Here is a 27,143-nt window from a genome sequence, read left to right as displayed (position 1 = left end):
TTTCCGGCTCAGGCGGGCTCCTGAGGGCCGGTGCGGTTCCGGATTATGTGGGACCCCGAAACTCTGTCCGATGCTGGGCCGCCGCCTCACAATGACGTGCCCCAAGTAGTGGTCGGCCAGACGGAGATATAGACGGATAATTTACCCCCAGAGTGGAAGATCACGCCGGAGCTCCGCTAAAGCACAGCCAGCCTCGCTGCGAGCGTAGCCACGCCCCCTCATCAGGTCCCTACCATAACATATATATACTTACTCTATCTCTTTGTAGTTACACTTGCAAATTAATTCCAGTGGAATAACGTATTGCCAAATTTGTTATAAATAAGTAGCCAATAAAACAGAAGAATACAAACATGCAAGAACATAGGCACCAAGTTCTCTACTGTACATAGACTCAAAGTACTGTACTGTGCTGTACTGTCACAGTGGTAAAGGAAGTAGCCCTTTTGTACTCTACTGCAGGTATATCATGGGATTTGTGAGTAAGGAAAAGGAGCGGGTGATGCTGAAGAACAAAGTACCGGGAACGTTCTTACTCCGCTTCAGTGAAAGTTGCATTGGAGGCATCACGTTTACCTGGGTTTATCGACTTGAAAATGGCAAGTTGAATTTTCTTCTTAAATGCAATTAGAGATTGACATAATTAAGTATTGCTCACATTGTTGAAACGTGTAAATGTTTTCTTCTATATGAACTGCCAAATTATTAAATTGACCATTTAACAATATTGTTCTTTACCAGGAATAAAATTATATTTGGTGAACTCAGCATTGAATTTATCCAGCAGGTAAATCCATTGAAACCTAACTAAACGAATTTTCGCGAAGAAGGGCATTAGCCAGGTTGCGTTTCTCTCCCTGGTGAATGACAATCATTAAGAAGGATATGAGGAAACTAGTTTGATGGAAAACAGTTGCTGGAATCGGTTACACCTGGTTTGTTTTTCACTAGTGTATCATAACACCACCACATGGGGGATCTGTTTCACACAGGCATTACAAATTGAGGCAAATAATCTTGACATGTATTCTTGCTCACTGTTGGAGCTGCTGCAAACATCTTATGGTTTATGTCAAGCATTTCTTTTCATGGTCTGGCTTGATAGTGCAGCTGTCGCCAGACAATTATGTGACAATCACGAGGAGAGGGGCTTTGGCTCCATCCACTTATTGGAAGCCAGGAGTGCATGTTTTGATTTGGCAGAAGTTGTGTGCTTCCACACAAAAAGTACTAATGCCTCCACACAGCTGTGCTTTTTTTGTTTACTAATCCACCTGGTGGAGCTTGAACTTTCAGAAACAAACACCTGCCCTTGTAATGCGGTAATAGTGTCTTAGGTAACTAGATGATTTATGGTGTTTGTCTTTCTTTGGCAGCAGTAAATATAGGTGACGAGCAGTCACTAACCTACATGGATTTTTAGACCTAGCTTGACCTTTTAATCAACACCATTATTATTCAACATTTCTTTCCTTCCACACACACACATATTAATCCCCATGCCGTTTACTTGTAGAACTTTACATTACCCTATAGCATTCCTTTGAAGTCAGACCTATTTGCATTGACAATGCTTGTTTCAGATTGCTAATTAGTAATGTGTTAAGAAGCAGCATACACAGGTAAGTTTCCTGGATATTTTATTTAAGTTGTAAGGAACCACCAACTCCAGCTGCCATCCTCTTGAATCTCCGGTAGTAACTGTCTCCACACGAGACGCTACCATGGAGATAGAATGTGTGACTCATACAGGTATGGGACAAACATAACACAATCCTACTGAATGTTGCTCACTCCCGGGATAAGCAAGCTAATATATGAAAACACTTTGGTAAAGGTCACTTCCAAAAGCTTGTTTTGTGTTGATCAGTTAGTTGACCTCTGAAACATGAATATTTTGGATAATGTGTGAGAGAATGCATTGGAATTGCCTAAAATGGAAGAATAGCGCAGTGCTCTGACTTATCAGCTCATGTTATGATTGTCAAAATAGGTGCACTCACATGTATTTTAATGGTTTTTTGAATGTGAAATGTTGGCCAAGGATTGAGGTCCAATGGGGCAAATAATTCATTTTTGTCAGATGACACAATTGACGTAGCACAAGTTAATTGATTAGTTTGGGTCTGCTCTGTCTCACCTAGGCCTCCAAAACGTTTAGGTATTTTGTCTTAAATGAAAAGTCGTTTTGTTGACAATTGATGTTTTAAAGATACATGGAATATCATCAGTGAGGGACTGAAAAAATGAGCCTGCTGCCCCTATTTAGCTTCATAAGTGAGAACGTGTGCAGATTGAACCAGTATTTGCAATGCAATAAGTCTCGCATTTGCGATAGTTTGAGTTATTGGCATTGTGAATGACAATGACTTTCGTGTATTGTGTTTTGAAAACCTGCAAGCGGTGCGTAAACATGCACTTTGTACTGATAGTCGCTGAGGAGAAGCAAGGCTGGCAGTAACTGTGTCTCTTTTACTGCCAGCCTTGCTTCTCGTAAGCAAGGACTATAAGTACAAAGTGTGTGTTTACTCACCACTTGTAGGTTTTCAAAACATAATAAAAGGCATTGTCATTTACAATGCCAATAACTCAAACTCTTGTATATGCTAGACCTATTGCATCGCAAATTGTTTTTTATTGCATAAAAATATTTAGCTTATATTTTCATCCAGTTGTCTCAAAATCTGTTTTGTACTTCTTGCTAGCATGGTAATGGTAGTTCTACTTTACCCACTCATATGCAGATCTGCATGCATGAAAAAGCAAACAAAAAGAACGAGGGAAATATTTGCCTTTGATACAGGTTTAAGTATGGGACCTCAAGATTGCCCTATTAGTTGGATTTTTAACCAGGCACACTTTGTATGCAGGGACATCTATCTAAAAGCCAACACTGACTGCCGACTCACAGGTGACATACAGCCTGATTCATCATTGTTAAATCCGGTCGTAAAGGGCCAGATTCTGAGAATCTGGCCCTTTGCGAGCGGTGTTTTTGCATTTGGGATTCATCATCCCAAATGCAAAAATCGCTATTTAAGAATTCGCATATTTGCGAGGAATAGCATTTAAGGAATCTCTATTAGAGATTCCTTAAATGCTCTCCTGGAAACATTTTTAAATTGCGAATTTCCAAAAAGAAACTTAGAAAAATGCATTTAAATTTCTAAGTTTCATGTTACACACACACATGTCCTTGGGACATGTGTGTGCGCAACACCAATGTAGCATACATTTAAGGGGTGCTACAGGGTGTCCCTTGGACACCCCTGCACCCTTGAAATCGCAATTTCAATATGCGAATCGCTAATTGCGATTCGCACATTGAAATGTCTTCCCATTCATTCCTATGGGCCTTTGGGCCCATAGGAATGAATGGGGAGATATTCCTTAATTGCGATTAGCAATTTGCTAATCGCAATTAAGGAATAATTAGAAATCGCAATTTATTTAGCTATTTCTTGGTGAATAGCATTTTTCTATTCCTTAATAGCGATTCCTTAATAATCGCTATTAAGGAATAGCAAATACTCACCTTGATGAATCAGGCTGCAAGTCTATAGGCACTGTGATTGTTCGGTTTTGTGATGCTGGTGATGGTGATGGTGATGGCGTATGTAGCATGTACACGAAAGTGGTTCACAAACTGACACTTTAAAAAAGCATCACAAGCTCTTACATAAACTTCACCCGCAAAAGTAATTCTAGTGTGGGTAAAAGTATCACATTACTGGTACCTAAGCACATCAGCGAAGTAAGTTATTCGCTATTGTGGCTCGATTTTATAGAAGGGTAACCAAACACTATCAGCACGCGAAAAACAACAAAACATTTAAAAAAATATAGTATAAAAACGTAAAAATAGTTCACTGGGGTGCTTCATTTTGGATTTGACAGCGACATTTATCTATTCCGTACTTCTCCAGATTCACTTACACAGCTTGATGGTCAACATGGGTTATATTTAGCAAAATAAAAGAACAGGAAGACAGACTGCATTTTCACAGTTTTATAAAAACAGATCTATGGAGAATATGAGTTTAGTTCTTTATAAACATTAACTGTTTTGAAACAAGCTGCGAGCCGTTAAACTAGGACAAAGTTTATGCCTGTTATGCAAGTGCGGTTCGTTTATTTATTTATAATCAATAGAGGCACAGAAGGCCATTTTCGTCCACAGCTGAAAAAACACACGCCTTGCCTACAAATATGGCATAGCTCTTCTGGCATTTGCGTGCAGATAGCAGACAGGAAACTATGAATGGTTGACTCATGGGCACATTTTTTAAAGTTAATGAAACAGTAAGAGCCATTGCAGGGCTGCTATCACCGGCAGCTAAGGAAGCTATCGCTAAAGAAATCTGTTACAAGAGATGTAGGGCCAGATGCATCAAGCATCCATTTTGCGATTCCTTATTAGCGAAAAATAAGGAATCGCTAATAAGGAATAGCAAAATGGAATGCATCAAGCAATCACACAAAAAATTGCGATTCCTTAATTGCGACTCGCAAATTGCGAGTCGCAATTAATGAATACCTCCCCATTCATTCCTATGGGCCTAGAGGCCCATAGGAATGAATGGGAAGACAATCTCAATTTGCGAATCGCAATTAGCGATTCGCAAATTGAGATTGCGAGTTCAAGGGTGCAGGGGTGTCCAAAGGACACCCTGTTACACCCCTGAATGTGATCTGTGCACATATGTTGCGCACACACATGCCCTTAGGGCATGTGTGTGCGCAACATGAAACTTAGAAAAATGCACAAAAGTGCATTTTTCTAAGTTTTTGCAAATTACCATGAAGTTGTACTTTGTGGTAATTTGCGTGCCCTATTAGCGAATTCGCTATTTTTGATACTTTCATGCATTGCATTTAAGGAATCTCAATTTGAGATTCCTTAAATGCAAACAATTGCAATTTAGCGAATTCTCTATTTGCGAATTTTGCATTTGGGATGATGCATCCCAAATGCAAAAATTGCACTCGCAAAGGGCCAGATTCTGAGAATCTGGCCCTTTTGCGAGCGCATTTCGCTTGATGCATCTGGCCCGTAGTGATTAATGCAACCGCAGTTGTGAACCCGAAGGAGGCTTTACCATAGGAGTGCAGAGAACCCAATTTTTTACTGTGCTGTGTGCCGACCATAAGCCCATCAGTTGGTACCCTCGATCAATGACAGCAGGGGCGGGCTCTAGGTTCATGGCGGCCCTCGGCAGGGAGGGTAGGTAGGGGGCCCTGAAGAGGGGGTCCGGGCGGGGCGGAGCGCGGAGGCCAGTGAAGAGGGTTGGGTCAGGGGGTTTGGAAGTGGAACAGAGCCGGAGGTTGCCAAATCCCTGCCAGGGGCTGCCACGCAAATATGTGTCCATCCTCAAAGGATTATTATATTAAGGATATATATTGGCGTGGTGGCCCCTGGGGTTTGGTGGCCCTGTGCAGGTGCACAGCTTGCACATGCCTAAGGCCGCCCCTGATGACAGCTGTTGCGGAGCGAGGATCCTGTGAGAGGCAAGATGGACAGGCTCTCTGGTGCTGCTCTGTGTAAGTCAGGCAGCGCTGCAGCCCACACTGCGAAAAGGTAGGGGTGGTGTTAAACTCTCGAGGTTCAGATGAAAGGATCAGCTAAAGTGAACAAATCTTCTGCATCTGTCCGTAATGCCCACAGGGGTTACAGGGATCTTGGCACTACCTACGTCCAGAAAACAAAACAGCTGTGCTCATGTAGGAAAAGCGGCAATGCCGAACTGCTGAAAATAGGCATATGGGTGCTAACGTTAAAGTGAAAGTGTGGCATTTTGCCACTTTTGAAAAAAAAATAAAGATTTTTCAAAGTTGATTTAGGTGAGCCGCGCAGCACAAAAGAAAGGTGCGTGACTGCCATTGTTAACGCTGCAACACGCAGTGGCGCATTTAAAAAAAAAATCTAATATTTAAAGTTAAAGCGCAACGTTGCATTTGTTTGTTAACCTCTATGGTGAGCAATGCATAAAGATAGGCGACTGCTGTTTACAAAAGCTGGAGCCCGGTGAATGACTGGAAGGGAGAAAGGAGGGCGAGAAGGGAGGGAGGAGTGAGAGCGGAGCGAGTGGGATGGAGGAGCAGGGAAGGAGAGACAAGAATAAAACCATAAACAGCGCTGTGCTCATGAAAGGGCGCTGTGCTGATAAAGTGTGTATGCGTGCCACACACTTGTAGGAAATTAAATAAACCAGTAGTCCCCAACAAACACATAACATTTAGGAGTGTAAGGAACTGTAATTGGCCGGAGATCCTCACGTAAAACCGTAAATGATGTTTCGGAGTATTAACCAATAAAGAACACAAATACAGAGAAGGGTCAAAGCACATAAATCCTGCACTCATCAATACTGAGTGATTGTAGTGAGAGATTATTATCTACAACATGGTGCAAGGAGCCAGAGACGTGACCCACCTATGCCTCTATGTGGGGAAAACAAAACCCCAAACCAAAACACACAACTTGGTTCAGCACTCAATTTTACAGTTAGATAAACAGGTGACATAGGTTGTAATCCGTAGTCCACAAATAGAGAAAACAAAGTGATATCTTCTCAATAAATCATTGTACAAGTCGGTCTTCCTTCTATTCTTTATTAATACGTTGTTCTTAAAAACACAGCATGCAATTGATAACCAATCAATTGCATGCTGTGTTTTTAAGAACAACTTATGAATAAAGAATATATTTTCGAAGGAAGAGCGACTCGTGCAATGATTTACTTGAGAAGATATCACTTTGTTTTCTCTATTTGTTGACTATGGATTACAACTTTTGTCACTTGTTTATCTAACTGTAAAATTGAGTGCTGAACCAGGTTTTGTGTTTTACCAATAAAGAGCCAGGAAATTAAAGCTACGAGGAGTGAACCAATAGCCAGCAGCAGGCTGGATTACACTCGGTACAGTGATTACAGCAGGTCTTGCAGACAGTGCTTGCGCACTAATGCTTGACCTAAAAAGGAGGGTATGGATCGAAGACTTAACTGGATGACGTTCAAATGTGGCATTGTGCAGTTTAACTCTTTGTGATTAATGACAGAAGACAAATAGGAAACATTTGAATGTTTTCCTGCAACCCTGAAGGTGATGGATAGGCTGAGACATCATTATAGGCACATGTTTTTTAGTTGTGATTACTCTTTCTTATAGTAAGCACCATCATGTCCTATCAGCAGACTGACTCCTGATTGGTCACTGGCTGAGAAGTCGAAGTGCACTAAAAAGTCAGTGATCAAAGGTTTGTAGTACGTTGTAAAGCAGTGGGAGATATAACATTGGTTGATAGCCGACTAGGATTTAAGTGTGAAGTTATGTTTTTAAGTAGTCAAGTAACGTGTGAAGTATCATCCAGTTACTCTAGAAATTGTCATGAGATGGCAACGTCGATTGTCAACCCAACTGTGACAGGTACAAATAATGAGGAAGTTAGAAGGTTGCATACAAGTAAATATTAGGGAAGGGAAGAAGCTCATGAACCCTGAAAGCAGCGGATGAGGGACTTATAACTAATTTATTGAATAGTGACCCCTAGTAAACCTCACATTTCAGTAACATCCTAATGCCTTGACAATGTGATAGTCAAGACTGTGGATTCCAGACATGAGGAGTTGATACTGATAACAGGGAGAAAAAAGGCAGTAAAAAGGGATCCAAGTTGTTAGAAATTTGGTTTCTGGTTGGAAGAGGTATGCATGCTGTCCAAGCGCATACCACAATCCTAGTCAGTGTAAGTCAAATACACACCCTAAATTCACCTCTGCTCACCCTCTTGTAGCTTGGCAAAGAACTGTTAGGCATAAGAGGCAATCTATAAAGTATTTGTGCAATACTTCAAACAGTAAAACAGTGAAAACGACACAAAACGACTTCACACCAGTTTAGACAAATTCCTTATGTTTTTATGAACAAAACAAGAACAAAAAGACAAAAATCCAATAAATATAACAGCAGTTATACATTTGTAATGAATACATGAAAATATAGTGCTTAACCACATGGCTGCTGGGCGTTTTCCCCCCCTGTGCTGGAAAATGCCATTTTAGTGGCACCATGACGAGCTCAGCTCGTCATCAGCACACGACACCTTTTGGTGATGACGAGCTGAGCTCGTCATCAGCATCGAAAGGGTTAAAACCTTAAAGCGCCAGCCGGGGACATCTGGTTGTGCATGGCCAAGGTAAATCGAAAAGTTTAGGCTGACCACAATGGAGTGCAGGCCAGATCCAAGGACCAGCCTTGGCCCACTGAAAAGTACCTGGGATGCATTGTCGACAGAGTTGAGATGAGAGAAGCAAAGAGGCGATGCATTGGCTTTGAACCGCTAGATCGCAGTGTGTCATTGTCGAGAAACGCACATTGCAGATGCGTCATTTTCAAGATACAGGATGTAGGTGATGCATCAGGAACTGGAGGCGATGCACCTCACAGTGGACAATGCAAGGTCTGCACTCTGTGTGGCAATGCATTGGCATTGAGGGAGATGGGCCTGTTCCGATCAGTGCAACGACGTCGGTGCGTGGATTTGTAGCATTTGCAGCACTTTGTACCCACTTCCAAGTGCCTAGGACTGGAATGGCACCACGTGGCAGGGAAAAACTTGCAGCAAGCAAAGTCTAGGTGCTGTTGGAGATCGATGAAATGTCTTTGATGTCTCTGAGATTTAGAGCAGTGGGCAAATCAGCATTTCCTTGGAGTCACTCTGGGTTCAAGTGAGATGAGTCTAGCGCTTCCTCTTTAGGGCAGAGGGTAGCAGACAGGAGGGCAGCATAGCAGAAAAGCAGTTCTTCCAGAGTAGCAGTTCAGCAGAGTTCAAGGCCTTGTAGCAGCACAGCAGTCCTTCCTCCTGGCAGAGTTCTTAACCGGGCCAGTCGTGTCTAATTAGGTTGACTCAAAGAACCAGTAATTATACCCAGTTGTGCCTTTGAAGTGGAGGTTACTTCAGAGAGGGGCTTTGAAGTGCACAGAGGTCCTCCCTTCCAGCTCTGGCTCTAGACTCACTACAGGGGGTAAACAGCCATTGTGTGGGGACTGGACATAGCCTATTCAGGTCTAATTTCAGATCCTCCTTTCCATCCTGCCCACGAAGGCCCATCAGGATGTGGATGGCCACTCACTCACACCTAAGCTCCATTTCTGTGTGGCTGTCTACAGTGAATGCACAAAGCCCAGCTGTCACCCACCCGAGACATGTTTTGGAGACAGGCTGCAAGCACACACGGCTAAGAGCAGAAAAATGCCATCTTTCTAAAATTCTAGAGAACAATGAGGGGTGAGGCCGATTTACAGTCAGCAAGGCTATAAAACACGGAAGTGCCAGTACTGACTATACTGATTTGAGTTTGTGGTCATAAAACTTAATTACTGTGAACACCATTTATTTTCATCATTATTTATGCAAAGCTTTGAAAAGCTTTACTTTCTGCATAGAACTGACTGCCAGTAACAGAGGAACAGCAGATATAATCAGGAAATGCATGAATTAACATTCATGTCTCACATCAAATAACAGTGGATTTGGAAGGGTGACTGCACTCTTTTTGCTAGGTGTGGTAGGGCGTTAATCCGGTATGTGTGCTGTGCTGGTATGTAGCCTGCAAACTATGGAGTATAAGGTAAATTAGGCCTGGTTGAGAACCAGGACACCAGTACGCACTACTTGATTGAATTTAGACGTTAGTACATTTATTTAATTTTCATCAGTAAATTATCTTAGGTCAACATAACATTCATATTCATGTTACATTTGTTCTAGCGCATGTTCATTTGCCAATAGATACATTGTTGTTTTCAAACATATATTATACATCAAGATATCAATACATTCAGTGTTCACCCAATGCATTTCGGGGCGCGAAGCCCCTTCGTCAGGGGTCTGTGTGTAGAAAAAAGAAAGAGAAAGAAAGAGTAAGGAATCTTTTTACTGTTGATGCACTGTCACAAGTAGGGCAGAGTCTCTATATAATGTATTCGTCTTACCGCAAACTAGATGGAGTATATTGAATGATTCTCCAAATTAGGTGAGTAGTATATATCTGCATAGCAAAGAGAGCTGGGTTTAGACATATGGGTTTTATTCAACCAAAGACGTGTGCAAGAACATTGCATAAAGCATAAGGTTACCTGTGTTAATGTATTGATGAAGTCTGTGGGGACAAAGAAAAAGAGGGGGGGCGTGGAAGGTTTAGAATATTTTCATTGCACAATGCTGAATTGGGTATGTATTTGAAATATACATGTGAGCCCTCACCTTGTATATGCCGACTTGAAAGCAAGGAGCCTGTGTGAAAACAAGTGAAATGCTAGTCAATATTGCGAACTAGCAGTGGTTACAGTAAGTAAACGTGCCAGAAGTGGCAAAGTTTACCTGAGAATCCTACTTGGTGGACGTCAGACTCTACAAGTACTCAAGAAATATGTAGTGGGGTTGGAAGCGATGGAATGGGCATTACTAAGATCAGAAATACCGGATGAACTGAAATATTTCGTACTACAACTACTTGAATTTTGTCTCTTAAACAGCTACTTTGTATGGAAAGAAAGTTTCTACACTCAACAAACAGGTACGGCCATGGGATTTCCAGGAGCCTGCGTCTACGCGAATATCTTTATGGCGAAGTTCGAGCTAGACTTCATATTAGAAGATCCCACATGGCAAGCCGGACTAGTTTATTTTAAACGCTATATTGATGATATTTTCATCATATGGAGACACACATCTGCAGAACTATCACGGAATATCAAGAGTTTAAACCTGGCTAACCCACGAATACAATTCACCCACAGTATCAGTGACACAGCACTCCCCTTTCTGGATGTTCTTGTTGAACTCCAAAATGGATCGATCCACACTAAACTTTTTAAAAAAGAAACGGACAGAAATACGGCACTGCTTTACGAGAGCTTTCATCCAACCAATCTCATAAATAATCTCCCAATTTCTCAATTCATGAGAATTAAAAGAATATCATCCAATGAGAAGGAATGCGAGAAAAGCCTTGAACAACAAAGACAGAGATACTTGGACAGGGGTTACCCCGCAAAGCTGCTAGAAGGTCACTTGGAAAAAGTCAAAAATATGCCTAGAAAGAATTTACTGCAAAAAAAGACCAAAACAGACAATCAAAGGACGGTATTTGTGTCAAAATACTCATCTGTGTCAAAAGACATACAAAGGATCATCTCCAAAAGATGGGAAATCATCACAGCTGAAAAAGATTTCGCAACACTCTTCCACGACAAACCACTGTTCGCATACAAAAGATCGCAAAACTTAAAAGAACTACTGAATAAGGCTACCGACGATGACATGGCATCAAAAAGAATGCATAAAGGAACCCAGAAATGTTACAACTGTAGAAACTGTAACAATGTAATTTCAGGAGACATTTTGTTGCATCCACGAACGGGTGAAAAGATAAAACTGAGGCACACAACCAACTGCAACTCAGAACACGTGGTTTATTCCATAAAATGTCCATGTGGACTGTTATATGTTGGTAAAACAGACAGAAAACTTAAGATCAGATTGACGGAACACAAAAGCCGTATCCGTAACAAGAATCTAACTGCTCCCCTTGCTAAACATTGGAACGAAGCTGGACACTCCATTGCCCAACTAAGATTCCAAGTTATTGAAATGGTCCCCCAAAGGTTGGGCACTGACAACGCTAAAACACTAATTCAGAGAGAAACATTCTGGATCCGCAAGCTTCAAACCCTCACCCCAAACGGATTGAATGACAAGCTAGATTTTATATGTTTTCTATAAGTATTCCAAACCGCAAATCACCACTATCCCCTTTACAATACCCAATCTTCAACCAATCATTATAACTCATCGACGCACATTCACTACCCCATCCCTGGTCTCATATTAATGTGCACTTAAGTACTTTTGACATCTTCTTACTTTCCCCATCCCACTTCACACAGGCATTTCCCATTACAAGATCAGACCATTAAAGATATATACTGTATTCTATTCGTAGAATGTAAATAGGCAGGTATGTTGTCATACTTTTGATATTTCAACAATGCTCACAGTGAAATACAAGGTGTTTATATGCTAAAGGAGAAAAGATTTGCTTGGTTTTAATTACTTAACCTTTCATTCATTTAAAACTTTTTATATTCTCCTTCTTCATTCATCTCATTGAATCTACCCTGCTCACTTCATATATAGAACTTGTAGCGATTAACACCACTCCAAGATGGCGCCCATCGCCATCTACAATCTTGTACAAATAACTGATCTGCTGAATTAGGATTTCCACTAACAGTGTTCTTATAGCGCGCTCTCCATTATTTCGTTTAAATAATTAACGCTTTATTATGCGCCAGACCTATCGGGAATCAACACTTCATGAAGACACGGTCACTTAAATAAAGGAAGGACTAGCCGCTTTTTAGCATTATTCATACAAACGCGGAGTCGGGATCACTAGAGTCCGTTTTCGATAGCCAAAAGCATAACAACCTTTCAAATAAAGAAAGGACTAGCTGCCTTCGCGCCATCACCTGAAGAAACGCCGATACGGGAATACTAAACACCTAGCTCCGGTAAGATTCTCCCCTGAACCGCCAAGCCGAGCATTTTTAGCAGCTGCTAGTTTTAATTAAATTACACGCTAGCCAGCACCCTTTTGACACATTGTGTTTATTTGTTTTTTTTGGCAGATCCCCACTACATATTTCTTGAGTACTTGTAGAGTCTGACGTCCACCAAGTAGGATTCTCAGGTAAACTTTGCCACTTCTGGCACGTTTACTTACTGTAACCACTGCTAGTTCGCAATATTGACTAGCATTTCACTTGTTTTCACACAGGCTCCTTGCTTTCAAGTCGGCATATACAAGGTGAGGGCTCACATGTATATTTCAAATACATACCCAATTCAGTATTGTGCAATGAAAATATTCTAAACCTTCCACGCCCCCCCTCTTTTTCTTTGTCCCCACAGACTTCATCAATACATTAACACAGGTAACCTTATGCTTTATGCAATGTTCTTGCACACGTCTTTGGTTGAATAAAACCCATATGTCTAAACCCAGCTCTCTTTGCTATGCAGATATATACTACTCACCTAATTTGGAGAATCATTCAATATACTCCATCTAGTTTGCGGTAAGACGAATACATTATATAGAGACTCTGCCCTACTTGTGACAGTGCATCAACAGTAAAAAGATTCCTTACTCTTTCTTTCTCTTTCTTTTTTCTACACACAGACCCCTGACGAAGGGGCTTTGCGCCCCGAAATGCATTGGGTGAACACTGAATGTATTGATATCTTGATGTATAATATATGTTTGAAAACAACAATGTATCTATTGGCAAATGAACATGCGCTAGAACAAATGTAACATGAATATGAATGTTATGTTGACCTAAGATAATTTACTGATGAAAATTAAATAAATGTACTAACGTCTAAATTCAATCAAGTAGTGCGTACTGGTGTCCTGGTTCTCAACCAGGCCTAATTTACCTCACATCAAATAACAAACATTACCTTACCACAAAAATGAAGTTATAAATACAGTGCAATACCAAGCATGTGAAAAATAGATGCCCTAGTTCTGAAATTCTAAGTAGCCAAAGTGGCAGTTAATGAGAAACCAATTAAAAAAACGACATTTTTGGCTTACAACCTAGGATTGGATATAGAGACTTTACTTTAATTATAGGCCCAGCTGAGGGATCTGACCACTAATTTATTTGAACCAAAGATTCCCTACAAGCCTATATTTCCGTTTTAGTTAACACATTCCCTGGTGCAATTGTGCTGCCAAATGTGTTTCAAACCAAACATCAATTAGGGATTCTCCTCAGGCCCCAGAACTTCAGGACAATGAGATTTAGGTACTTGATTACAACCTGCTCAAATACTTTTTTGCTTTCTTTACAGTTGTTGGTGGAATCTGACAAGTCCCCATGGTATTATGCTCAGTCTTACTTTGTTGAATGCCTTCACTTCAAACTCGTTTTTATAGTTTTACAGTCCAAGACATGGCGTGACTTACCGTTGGACTTCACCAAACAGTATTTGCCAAGATTAAACAGTGACCAACAACGATTGCCGCAAAGACTTTGAAGTATGAATTACTGCGACCACAATTCTCCAAAACTGTAAAAATGCAGATGCTTTGTGGTGCCCTGATTTTCAACTGTGACCACAGAACTATTTAGAGATGGACATTGGCTGACTCATGGGTATACAAGCACAGACCAGACTGTAAAATAGATTTCAGAATTAAGTGTGATTAGCACAGATATTTTACCAAATTTGATGCTGAAATACCGTCCTTTTGGTAAGCCCTCAGCCCTAGAGGAAAAGGACACTATGAACTTAAAGTGTTAGCTATTCCTCCAGCCTTCAAATTCCGTTGAACAAAGACAATGCAACTATCAAACCATGGTGCACTGTACAACTGCAGTGCACACCTAAAGTGTAAGACCTCATCCATTTAACAACACGTTCATCTGCCATCCATTATTACTCATCTATCATCCCTCAATCCACAGCCATCATCCTTCATCTGTCATTCAACATTTCTCATCCATTATACCTTGCTCGTTATTCCTTATCAATCATCAATCATCCATCGTCCCTTATCCATCATCCACCATTCCCTTTCCTAAATCCATCTTACAAAATGTCTCTTCACCCATTCATCATTCCTCAACCCTTATAGACCTCCCTCTCTGGGCTATACCGGCATTAAAGTCCTGCTCCCTTATTAAAGGGTGGATTGGACCTTTAATGGCCGGTATAGCCCACTACAGCATGCTATAAGGTTATATTAATGATACTTCATTCCCGATTCCTCCTTCCTCTAGTGATAAGAGAAAGTGCTAAACAACCAAAATAACCCCTTCAACCCTATTCAGAATATTTTCCAGACTCTTAATACCTTCTGAACAGATTTACTCCAAATCACAAAAAGCACACTTTCTGAGGAAAGTTCAACTTTCAAGCCAAGTTCAGTGTAAATCCGTTCAGTGTTTTTTGCTGTAGCTGCGAGCAAAAGTTCAAGCGGGAGCTAAAGTGGAAAGCACATTTCTTTGACCTCCACTCACTTTTTGCCCTGCACAGAAGAACTGCCTGGAAATGTGTATGCTCCACCCTAGCTGGATATGCTGAGAGAGTAACAAATTGTGTGGAGATCCTTATATGAGGAACACATTTGAAGACAAATAAAAAAAATGATTTCAGTTGATTCAGGAAATTATCATGAGACATACATGACAATGCGGAACACATGACCGCCACTGTATAATAAATATAGGGAGAGAATTCATAACTGGTAACTGTAATATTGCCCAATATTGTCATTTAGGGGTTCTGGTGACATCATAAACCTCAAGGCAGAAGGCTGAGTGTTTTTAACTGTCATTAGAACCGATATTATATATAGTGCCCCTTATGTATTTTTTTTTTTTTTTTTTTTAATATATTTTTTTTTAATTATCTATTTATTTTAGGTCTGTTAGCATGAACAAGTTGCATTTTTCCTAGTGCACCTAAACAATAGGCACTAATTCGAATTAAGATATTTAGGTTTTGTTTATCTTTCTTAATAAATGGGAAATGGTGAGGGTCAGAGGATTTAGGCAATTCTGTGGCTGCAGCATTTATGGCATGATTATGAATATAGTACATTTACCACAACATTTGTGTTTCTATATCAAATGGATGAAAATAGTAGTGACAGAGAAGGTGTTGCATAATTTGCATTTTTTGCCACATAATTTAGGTAAGCTTGCTGCATAATTTGGTTCTCCATGCCTCAAATTCCTAGTAAGCCCTTACAATGTTAAAGCTTTACAGATTGGTTTAAAGGCTGCCATTATAGTGATGATGATCATATTTCTCATATTTCAAGCTTCCATATATTTTGTCCAATGAAAGCACCAAAACATGTAATTTATATATTAATGCTATTTAGGGAAAATAATTATGGCCCCATAACACGTATTTCGAGCAGTACTAATAAACTGTACTTATGAGTATGCACACATGTATTACTACAACGGACAGGTCAACATTAAGTTTATTACCACAGTATAGAAAAACACTTTTTCCTGCCTCACTGATTGCATGTAAAGAATAACTAACTTTATATAGGGAAACAACTCTATTAATAGTTACATTATGTCTTCAGCATGTTTTTACCTTGCTTCACAAATGTAACCCCCTGTATCCTGGTTTATTTATCTGCATTTTATTAAAACAAATACACAATAAAGAATGCCATTTCATGCATTATAAAATGCAGATGCACAGAGTATAATAAGTCATGTTCCACCACTGTTGAGGGAGCGAAGGAGCATCACTACTCACTCAGTGGTGGCTCCTCCGCTAAGGCGGAGGATCATTGCCCCACAGCTCCGCAGCAGCAAACATAAAATTATAATAACTCATGTTATTATCATTTAAAGTTTCCTTCTGCTGCTGCAGCTTTTCGGGTGGGGCGGGGCTGGTCCGAGGACAGAGGAGCAGGAGAGGAGGGGCTTGCTCACTCCTAAGTGCACATGACTGTTTGGTCAGCCTCTCGGGCCACCCAAAACAGTCATGCACACTTCCCAATATTCTCCATACAGGTTGCATTACTGCCTTTATGGAGAACATGCCCAGGCCCCCATTCCCTGGCTGAGCGCGGCTTTATGGCGCTCAGACCAACCACAAAGCTGCATTGCAGGGTTTTGATTGGCTATCTGAAGCCTGGGAGCCGGGTGCTTCATGCTGGTTCCTGTATCATGCTGGTACCGGAGTCAGGAAAAAGAGGAGAGAGGAGATGTGGCAGCCAGCCGTCACAGGTAAGTGTTTTTTTTTCACCCTCATGCCCCCACCCAACCACTTGAGTCCTGTAGCAGCCGCTACTGATCTCACTAAAGGCCCCTCTCCCCACCCAGAAATGGTAATAAATATCATAGTACACTCAGCGCATTTACATATATACTATTTATATTTAAAGCGAGTGTACATAGCGGGTTACCATGTAATATAGTTCATTATAGACATTGAGGGGTTCTTGTGACATAACATTGAGGCCGAAGGTCTATAGTTTGTAAATGCCACCAGAAACAGGAGTTTGAACGATATTACAAGTTTTTTTTCTTATATGACATGTTTATTTTTGGGTAGGTACCTTGAAAAAGCTGCTATCAGTGTGCACAAACTGGAATTAACATGTTTAGGTTTTATCTTTCTTAAATAAATTGTTGATAAAACAATAGGCAATGATGGAGGGCAACAGATTTATGTGGTTCTGTTAATGCAGTGTTTAGAGCATAATTATAAATTGCCACATAACTTGTCACATCATGTTTACAAATGTCAGATGTCATTAAAAATGTTCTTCTTTGTGACTTAAATAAATGAAGAGAATATTGCCAGAGAATGTGGCACATCACTTACATTTTTTGCCGCACAATTTAGATTAATTTGCCACATAATTTAGTCTACCATGCTGCATAATCCTGTTAGTACTGACAACGTTAGAGCTCGACCAGGTTTTTTCGGAGTTGTTATTATGATGACGAATTCTGTATTTCACAGACAACCGTGAAATATGTCTCATATAAATCTATCTGTGTATCTATTTATTCACTGAAATAACTGCAGGTAATGTGAATTTACTTCAAATGGGTAGAGCATTTTAGGTGTAATTTTACAACACACAAAAATACTTCTGCCTCTGTAGCAAAGGAGACATCAGTATTATAGATCCACAACAGGAAGGGTGAGGGCTACATGCAAGTTTTATTTTCCAATGTGCTTGTGTAGTAGATACAGTTAGTTCGTAACAGTCCTGCTGAACAACCAGCAGATGGCACACTCTGCTTAGACTTTCTCAAAAACAAGCTGTAGTCTCACCAGTCATAAAATCAACATTTTATCGTCCTGTTTCTGTGTCGCCTTTCTAATAGCCCCGGTGTAATAACAAATACCAGTTCCATCAACTCTTTCAAATGCCCTCGCACCACTGACATTCTAGCGTGAATTAACACTTTACACTTGAAGTAACATATCATTTTTCAGCTTCAAATTCAGTACACTTGCCATACTGCATCAAAGGTAGGGATGCAGGGCCTGATTTATTAATGTTTTTCTGGTTTAACTATCGTAAAACTGCTTCAAGCCAGAAAGGCAGGTCGGTTCAAGACGGTCTTTAGGTAGAACAACGCCACCTTAAAACTAGAACGTAGAGCTTAAAACTAGAAGCTCATGTGGGGGGTACACTATTTTGGTGAGTGAACTCAAATTAAATTTAAACAAAAACACATTTTTCCAGATAGCCGTGCATTTGAGAAACTCTAATAATCGCTCTTACAGACGTTTTACAGGTGCCTTCATTGTTGCAAATATGTCTGATTCTGACCAATTGACTTTAGGTGATGTCAAGTTACATTTATTATCTATGATATGACATTCAGGTTAAGCACATATGAGCATGTGTTGGCTTCTTGCAGAGACCTATTACGATGTTCTTGTTATGAATGCAGAGCAGCACATCCAGAACAAGCATTTACAATGCAATGGTCTCGGCATCATTAAAGGTAGAGCTATTGGCATTGCTCATGACATTTCGTTTTTTTTAAATAATCAATGGCATTGTCATTTACAATGCCAATAGCTACACCCTACACAGAGCCACCCTCACACAGACACACTCAACAGCACACAGCACTCTGCACTCAACAGCACACAACACTCTGCACTCAACAGCACACAGCACTCTGCACTCAACAGCACACAGCACTCTGCACTCAACAGCACACTGCACTCTACAGCACTCTGCACTCTACAGCACACAGCACACAGCACTCAACTGCACTCAACTGCACTTAACTGCGCTCAACTGCTCACAGCACTCTGCACTCAACAGCACACAGCAGCACACAGCACTCAACAGCACACAGCACTCTACAGCACTCAACTGCACACAGCACTCGACTGCACTCTGCACTCTACAGCACACAGCACTCTACAGCACATAGTTATGTTATGTTATGTTATATTGATTTATTATGCGCACAGATACCCCAGCCAAGGGGCGTCCCGGCGCAGAGACAAGGTAGAACATAACACAACAGGAAACTAAAAACATGAAAGCAGCTAAAACAAGAAAGTTTTTAAAGCCCTCCGGAAAGTCAAGAGGTCCTCCATCAGACGAATTTCAACAGGAAGGGAGTTCCATGCTGACGCGGCCTTTACACTAAACGAGCGGCCACCCATGCGACTAAGCCTAAATCTGGGGACCACCGCAAGGGCCAAACCCTGGGAACGGAGGGTGCGGGTGGGAACATAAAAGGAAAGACAGCTGGATAGGATTTCCGGGCCAATACCTCTCAGAATCTTAAAAGCGAGACACAAGACCTTAAAAAGGATGCGCTTCCTGACAGGGAGCCAATGTAGGGTACGAAGGACAGTTGCCACCGAGCTGAATCTGGGCAGGCCGACAATCGCCCTTGCCGCAGCATTCTGAACCCGCTGCAGACGGGTTAGCTCGGCCTGGTTAGCCCCAGCCAGAAGAGAGCTGGCATAATCCAGGCGGGAGATGATAGTTGCCTGGATCACCAGCTGCCTGGTCGGGGCGTCAAAGAACTTGAGAACAGGTCTCAAGCCCCTTAGGAGACCGAAACAACAGGCCGCAGTTTTTTTAGTATGCCCTACAAAGGAGAGGCCCGCATCCAGCCAGACCCCCAGGTTTTTCATCTCAGATACCGGGGTCGGAGTGGGTCCCAGCTCAGAGGGCCACCATTGGTCACCCCACAGCTCCACTCCCTTACCGACAACCATCACCTCCGTTTTTGTGGCATTTAGCTGAAGGCAGTTGCCTGTCAACCAGCTAGCCACCGCCTTCAGTCCAGACTGAAACCTGGGGGCCTCAGTCTCCGCATCCCCGCTGAGAGTAACCGCCAGCTGTGTGTCGTCGGCATATGAGACCAAAGTTAGGCCCCACTGCCTAGCGACATCAGCCAGCGGTCTCACGTAAAGATTGAACAACGTGGGACTCAGCGAGGACCCTTGCGGAACCCCCATGGCCAGCGGTTGGAAATTGGACTTGAAGGGAGGGATGGCAACACAGAAGGAGCGGTTATCTAGAAAGGAGTGGAACCATTGCAACACCTGACCGCCAATGCCGGTCTCCTCAAGCCGATGCAGGAGGATGCTGTGGTCTACCGTGTCAAAGGCGGCGCTAAGGTCTAACAATATAAGCGCCGCCGTTTGACCAGCATCCAACCTTGCACGGAGATGTTCCACCATCACAAGTAACGCGGTTTCCGTGCTGTGGCCGGCACGGAATCCGTTTTGTGTGGGGTCGAGGGCATTGGTCCGTACAAGATGTTCAGACAGGGCCAAGTTGACATGGGCCTCAGTGATCTTGGCTGGCCAAGGTAGCAACGAAATGGGGCGATAGCTTTCAGGCTTGGCCGGGTCCAGGGAGGGCTTTTTGATAATTGGGGACACCACAGATTGCTTCCACTTAGCTGGAACTACTCCCGTTTCCAAGGAAAGGTTGACGAGGGAACATACAGCTGCACGTCCCATAAAAGCCTGATCTCGAAAGAGAGCAGGCCTTACTGGATCGGATGGAGATCCAGATTTGACTTGCAACGCAAGTTTATCAAACCCGTCCAAGGTAAGGGGGGGGAAGACAAGCAGAGTAGACTGATGGTGGGTCCAATTGATACTTTCCCGACCGGACCCTATGCTAGGGAATGTCCGATAAATAGCTTGGACTTTCCCCAGAAAATAGGAAGCAAGGGATTCACAGTGGGAAAGAGAGCTTACGGTCGTAGAGGTAGTCCGCTTTGACATAAGATCTTTTACGGCCTTAAAGATGGCTTTCGACGGATTAGTACTGTTCCGGAATTCCGCGGCATAAAAAGCCGCTCGAGCTCGACAGATAGCCCGATGGTAGAGCTTGACGGACCTGGCGTATGCAGCTTTTAGATCAGCTCCATAGGTTTTCCTCCAGGCCCTCTCAGCCCGTCTACAGGCACCCTTTAGGGCCCGAAGGGCACTATCGTACCAGGGGCTCGACTCTCTGGAGTTGATTTTAGTAGATACAATAGGTATCAGAGAGTCCAAGGCCCTAGTAATCCAGGAACAGAAGAGGTCATACCCCTTTTCTACCTCCGTCAACGGGCCCAGCGGCTCCTCTAATAGAAGACGATGGAAGTCTTCTAACCTAAGCTTCTTCCAGGCCCTCTTCTGAACCCGTCTAGCCGAGGAGATGGAAGGGGTGGCTAAGACCGGTGGCTAAGACCGGGCATAGGATGGACACCAAAAAGTGGTCAGTCCATTCCACCGGCGAGATAGAGGCGACATAGCACTCTACAGCCCTAAAAATGAGGGTCAGTTTTCAATAAAAAAAACTGAAGTTTCAAGCTGCGTTAAGGCCATTTCCTGTTGTTAGCACTAGGCCCAACCACACAAGTGAGGTACCACTTTTAATCGGAGGACATGGGGAAAAACAGTGTTTAGAAATGTGTATATCCCCACATATTTCAGACTTTTCCTTGACAGTAATGTGAGGATAATTTTTGTTTATTTTGTTTAATAAACCAAAGCTGGGTTAAAAACATAAGAGCCACAAAAGTCATGACACCTTAGACTCACCCTGGTGTCTTTCAGAAATGTTGGGGTTTAACATTTCCTGGGAGGTCTCTGAGCTAGGACCCAAAACGCAACTACCCACATTTTTAAACAAGAAGCAAAACACAGTCCACACACCATAAGACTTTCGGCGTAGTATCGCCCCATCCCAATTACTTACGGAAGAGAAGTGCAGCATATTGAAAAGGCTGCAGTAAAAAGGCTCACACCAGAAAGCCAGGCCCAGATTTTCCTCATGTTCCATGCTGCTTGCTATATATACACAAAAAACAATTAACAATTTGATGGACAGAATGTAGATCAATGTCTTACATTCACCCCAGTACAAGGATCTGGGCCTAAATCCATCGTTTTTTGCACTCCACACCACCCTGGGTCAGATAATGGCTTTATGCAAATCAGCTCTGACCCTGTGCCCCATGGGAACAGTCCAGTCCGAACTACAACAGCCATATCTTTCCCAGACCGGAATCAAGCATCCGAGGACCGGACCGGTTTCGAGGTAACACCTCTCATCAGCCCGGCTAGCTTGACTCCAGTGGTGTGGAGGCTCTGGGACCCACGTCTGAGCTACCCCAGTACACTCAGGGAGAAAATTACAAAAAACAATTTGATGGACAGAATGTAGATCAATGTCTTACATTCACCCCAGTACAAGGATCTGGGCCTAAATCCATCGTTTTTTGCACTCCACACCACCCTGGGTCAGATAATGGCTTTATGAAAATCAGCTCTGACCCTGTGCCCCATGGGAACAGTCCAGTCCGAACTACAACAGCCATATCTTTCCCAGACCGGAATCAAGCATCCGAGGACCGGACCGGTTTCGAGGTAACACCTCTCATCAGCCCGGCTAGCTTGACTCCAGTGGTGTGGAGGCTCTGGGACCCACGTCTGAGCTACCCCAATACACTCAGGGAGAAAATTACAAAAAACAATTTGGTGGACAGAATGTAGATCAATGTCTTACATTCACCCCAGTACAAGGATCTGGGCCTAAATCCATCGTTTTTTGCACTCCACACCACCCTGGGTCAGATAATGGCTTTATGCAAATCAGCTCTGACCCTGTGCCCCATGGGAACAGTCCAGTCCGAACTACAACAGCCATATCTTTCCCAGACCGGAATCAAGCATCCGAGGACCGGACCGGTTTCGAGGTAACACCTCTCATCAGCCCGGCTAGCTTGACTCCAGTGGTGTGGAGGCTCTGGGACCCACGTCTGGGCATCCCCAGTACACTTATAGCGACTTTGCAAAAACAACAGGTGATGGACCGAATGAGGATCAATGTCACACATTCAACCCAGTCAAAAGATCTGGGTCATAATCCATCGTTTTTTTGCACTCCACACCACCCTGGGTTAGACAATGGCGATATGCAAATCAGCTCTGACCCTGTGCCCCATGGGAACAGTCCAGTCCGAACTACAAAAGCCATGTCCTTCCCAGAACGGAATCAAGCATCCGAGGACCGGACCGGTTTCAAGGTAACACCTCTCATCAGCCCGGCTAGCTTGACTCCAGTGGTGTGGAGTGCCTGGGACCCACGTCTGGGCATCCCCAGTACACTTATAGCGAGTTTGCAAAAACAACAGGTGATGGACCGAATGAGGATCGATGGATTATGACCCAGATCTTTTGACTGGGTTGAATGTGTGACATTGATCCTCATTCGGTCCATCACCTGTTGTTTTTGCAAACTCGCTATAAGTGTACTGGGGATGCCCAGACGTGGGTCCCAGGCACTCCACACCACTGGAGTCAAGCTAGCCGGGCTGATGAGAGGTGTTACCTCGAAACCGGTCCGGTCCTCGGATGCTTGATTCCGTTCTGGGAAGGACATGGCTTTTGTAGTTCGGACTGGACTGTTCCCATGGGGCACAGGGTCAGAGCTGATTTGCATATCGCCATTGTCTAACCCAGGGTGGTGTGGAGTGCAAAAAAACGATGGATTATGACCCAGATCTTTTGACTGGGTTGAATGTGTGACATTGATCCTCATTCGGTCCATCACCTGTTGTTTTTGCAAACTCGCTATAAGTGTACTGGGGATGCCCAGACGTGGGTCCCAGGCACTCCACACCACTGGAGTCAAGCTAGCCGGGCTGATGAGAGGTGTTACCTCGAAACCGGTCCGGTCCTCGGATGCTTGATTCCGTTCTGGGAAGGACATGGCTTTTGTAGTTCGGACTGGACTGTTCCCATGGGGCACAGGGTCAGAGCTGATTTGCATATCGCCATTGTCTAACCCAGGGTGGTGTGGAGTGCAAAAAAACGATGGATTATGACCCAGATCTTTTGACTTGGTTGAATGTGTGACATTGATCCTCATTCGGTCCATCACCTGTTGTTTTTGCAAACTCGCTATAAGTGTACTGGGGATGCCCAGACGTGGGTCCCAGGCACTCCACACCACTGGAGTCAAGCTAGCCGGGCTGATGAGAGGTGTTACCTCGAAACCGGTCCGGTCCTCGGATGCTTGATTCCGTTCTGGGAAGGACATGGCTTTTGTAGTTCGGACTGGACTGTTCCCATGGGGCACAGGGTCAGAGCTGATTTGCATATCGCCAATGTCTAACCCAGGGTGGTGTGGAGTGCAAAAAAACGATGGATTATGACCCAGATCTTTTGACTGGGTTGAATGTGTGACATTGATCCTCATTCGGTCCATCACCTGTTGTTTTTGCAAACTTGCTATATATACACAGCACGCTCACTGAAAAAAAGGCCACTAGAGTGGATGCCTGCTTTTGCCCTGGGTGAGACCATAGAGTGTGTGCTGCAAAAGAATGCTAAAATATAAAGCGCGGTGTCCCTGAAGCAGGCGCTGCACTCAGCTTTCGTCAATGTTCACTCCCCAGTTTTACAGGACTGCTTGTGGACTGTAAATTAGTTGCTCAAGAACTCTGATGGAACACCTATGCAGCCAATAGAAAAACACTAATGCCAAAATATTCCTCAGTCTACACCAATGGGTGAATGATAATATCAGCAAGCCAATGACTGAAGGTGCGAAAGCAAAGAAGTCCCGAGCTTAGAGAGATGGACCCCAACCCCCTTAAGGTGTAGAATACAATATGTTCACCATGAATAGTGCAAGCACAAAACACAGAAACCTACAAATAAATAGGGGACCGAGGATAAAAATAACACTAGAATTCAGCTCCCACAGTGGAATTCAGTGTGTCCTCATTCCATGATTCCTGGTCCTCGGTCCTCAACAAAGTCCTCCTCTGGCCACAGAATAGAGGCATTCTTTACAGCTATATGAGGAGTAAATTCCGGAAGACAGTACTTTGAGACCCTAATAAGGTACAGTCCGTGCTGTATATAAATGCATTGAGACAAGTCAGTATGTCAGGTCTGACATAGTTGACTCACCAAATTCGACATGAAGGTAGAAAGGCAACATTTTGTTTAAACACACGCGGTATTGGTGGACGCCAGGATTCAACAAGCAACACTTTGATTGTGTGTGCTGCACTTAAAATGCACTTTAAAATACACTGCTTAATTAAAGGCCACCTACACATGACAAATCAGATGCAAAAGATGCACATTCAAAATGCAAAAATAAGTCACAAGCGCTAAGCAAAAACTTCCAGGTACCGACACCACGCAAATAACCTGAAGACTGTAATAAAGTGACTTACCTGTCTGTAGGACTGATCATAGGAGTACCGTTTGTCGTATGGAGCACACAGGCTGCAAACATTTTTCTGTGCTGTGTGTTCGTTAGTCTTAGAGTCAAAATGCTCATATTAAACACATCGTGAGCGTGCACGCTCCCGAACTTCCGGTTACGGGATGTGCATGCTCACGGCTGTCGTGGGGCAGGACTTCCTGGGACTTCCGTCTACTACGAGAGGAGCGGTGGCAGCAGAAGTCAGGAGTGGCGGCTGATGAGGTAAGTGGGGCGAAGGCGGGGGGAGGGAGGAGTGTGTATGTATGTATGTATGTGTGTCTGTGTGTGTGTGCGTGCATGCGTGTGTGCGTGCTTCCGTGAGTGTGATTGTGGAGCAAGAGATGTGCACGGCTCCAGGAGGCTCGGCGTGCGCGTCCACGATGTGCAATCGGCGCTCGTGAACCGCTCTGTCTCCGTTGAGAGCGAACTCCGTGACAATAGGTCTCGAAGCCGAGACCTAAAAAGGAGATGAGTTTTGAGCTGAGTAATCCTATTGGTGATTTTGATGGTAGGATGTGTAGTGTTGATAAGAATAACAAATATTGTCTCTGTTCTGTGCAGTGGAGTGGATTCCACATTAGAAATATATCAATGCTTCTCTGTGACAAACGGGGTCTCATGTTCGAAGCAGCGTGTATGCTGTCCTCTTCTCTGTCTATGAAGATGTTGGAATAAGACAGAGCGATCGGATGCCATGGCGGTATTGTTAAGATTTATAGAAAGCAACAGACTGATATTTGAATTTAGTTACCAAAATCAATATTTTGCAAGCTTTTGTGATCAATTATCCGTACATTGGACTGTGTGCTATTGATGGTTTGAAACATTCTGCACAACCTTCCTTATTTTAAAAGTTATGTCACCCTCATTCTCAAACAAGATAAAATATGCTACCACCTCTATGCGGACGATACCCAACTATACTACAAGATCAAATCTCACAATGACATCCTTCACCTCAACGATACTCTGAACAAAGTACAAGCCTGGTTCCATCTTAATCATCTCAAACTAAACCCGAAAAAAACTGAAATCATCCTTTACACTCCCAAAAACAATTCCCTCCCTATTCAACTCTGGATAAATGATATAAAAGTTGTCAACTGCTCCCTCTCCACCTCGAATTCTGTCAAATCCCTAGGCATCAGCATTGATCTGAACCTGAATCTCATACCACACATTAAAAATGCTGCTAAAGGTGCCCTTTTCACCCTCCACCACCTCAAAAAACTGAAATCTTTTATTCCTGCAGATGATTTTAAAATCGTTGTCCAATCGCTTGTCCTTTCTAGAATTCACTATGACAACGCCACACTAGCTGGCACCCCTAAAGTCCACCTGGCACCGATTAAATGTGTTCTCAACCTTGCCGCAAGACTTATCTCCGACTGTAAAAGATTCAACCACATCTCTCCTGTCCTGAAAAACCTCAACTGGCTCCCAATAGAAGGAAGATCCACCTACAATATTGCATGTATCACGCACAAAACCCTCCACCAAAACACCCTCTCCTACCTTGCTGAAAAAGTACAAAAAGCTGGATGCTCCAGGTCACTGAGGAGCACCAACTCCCTAGTTCTAATCCCTCCCAGACTCAAATGCAAAAAAGCCCAATCGCGTGCATTCTCTGGTAATGCCCCAACGATCTGGAACTCTCTCCCCAAAGATCTTCGTTGCAACCCCTCCTACCCTCTCTTCAAAAAAAGACTCACATTTCTTCTTCTCAACAAATATTGGTGTACGTAATGTTCATTGAATCTGACTCTGTTCAGTCCTGCTCCCCTGCTCTCTCCCCATCATACC

General features: G+C 43.0%; 1 protein-coding gene across 1 annotated transcript in view; it reads left to right on the top strand.

Moving 5' to 3' along the window:
- STAT4 (signal transducer and activator of transcription 4) overlaps positions 1–27,143 on the top strand; it is an 836,765-nt gene that overhangs the window by 714,772 nt on the left and 94,850 nt on the right. The window contains exon 20 of the mRNA XM_086955386.1: positions 463–599. Within this exon, the coding sequence (XP_086811512.1) occupies positions 463–599 (137 nt within the window). The remainder of the gene's footprint in view (positions 1–462; positions 600–27,143) is intronic.

This window comes from Lissotriton vulgaris, chromosome 2_1 (genome assembly GCF_964263255.1).
Source record: "Lissotriton vulgaris chromosome 2_1, aLisVul1.2, whole genome shotgun sequence".
NCBI lineage: Eukaryota > Metazoa > Chordata > Amphibia > Caudata > Salamandridae > Lissotriton > Lissotriton vulgaris.
This window is presented reverse-complemented; position numbering and strand designations above follow the sequence as displayed.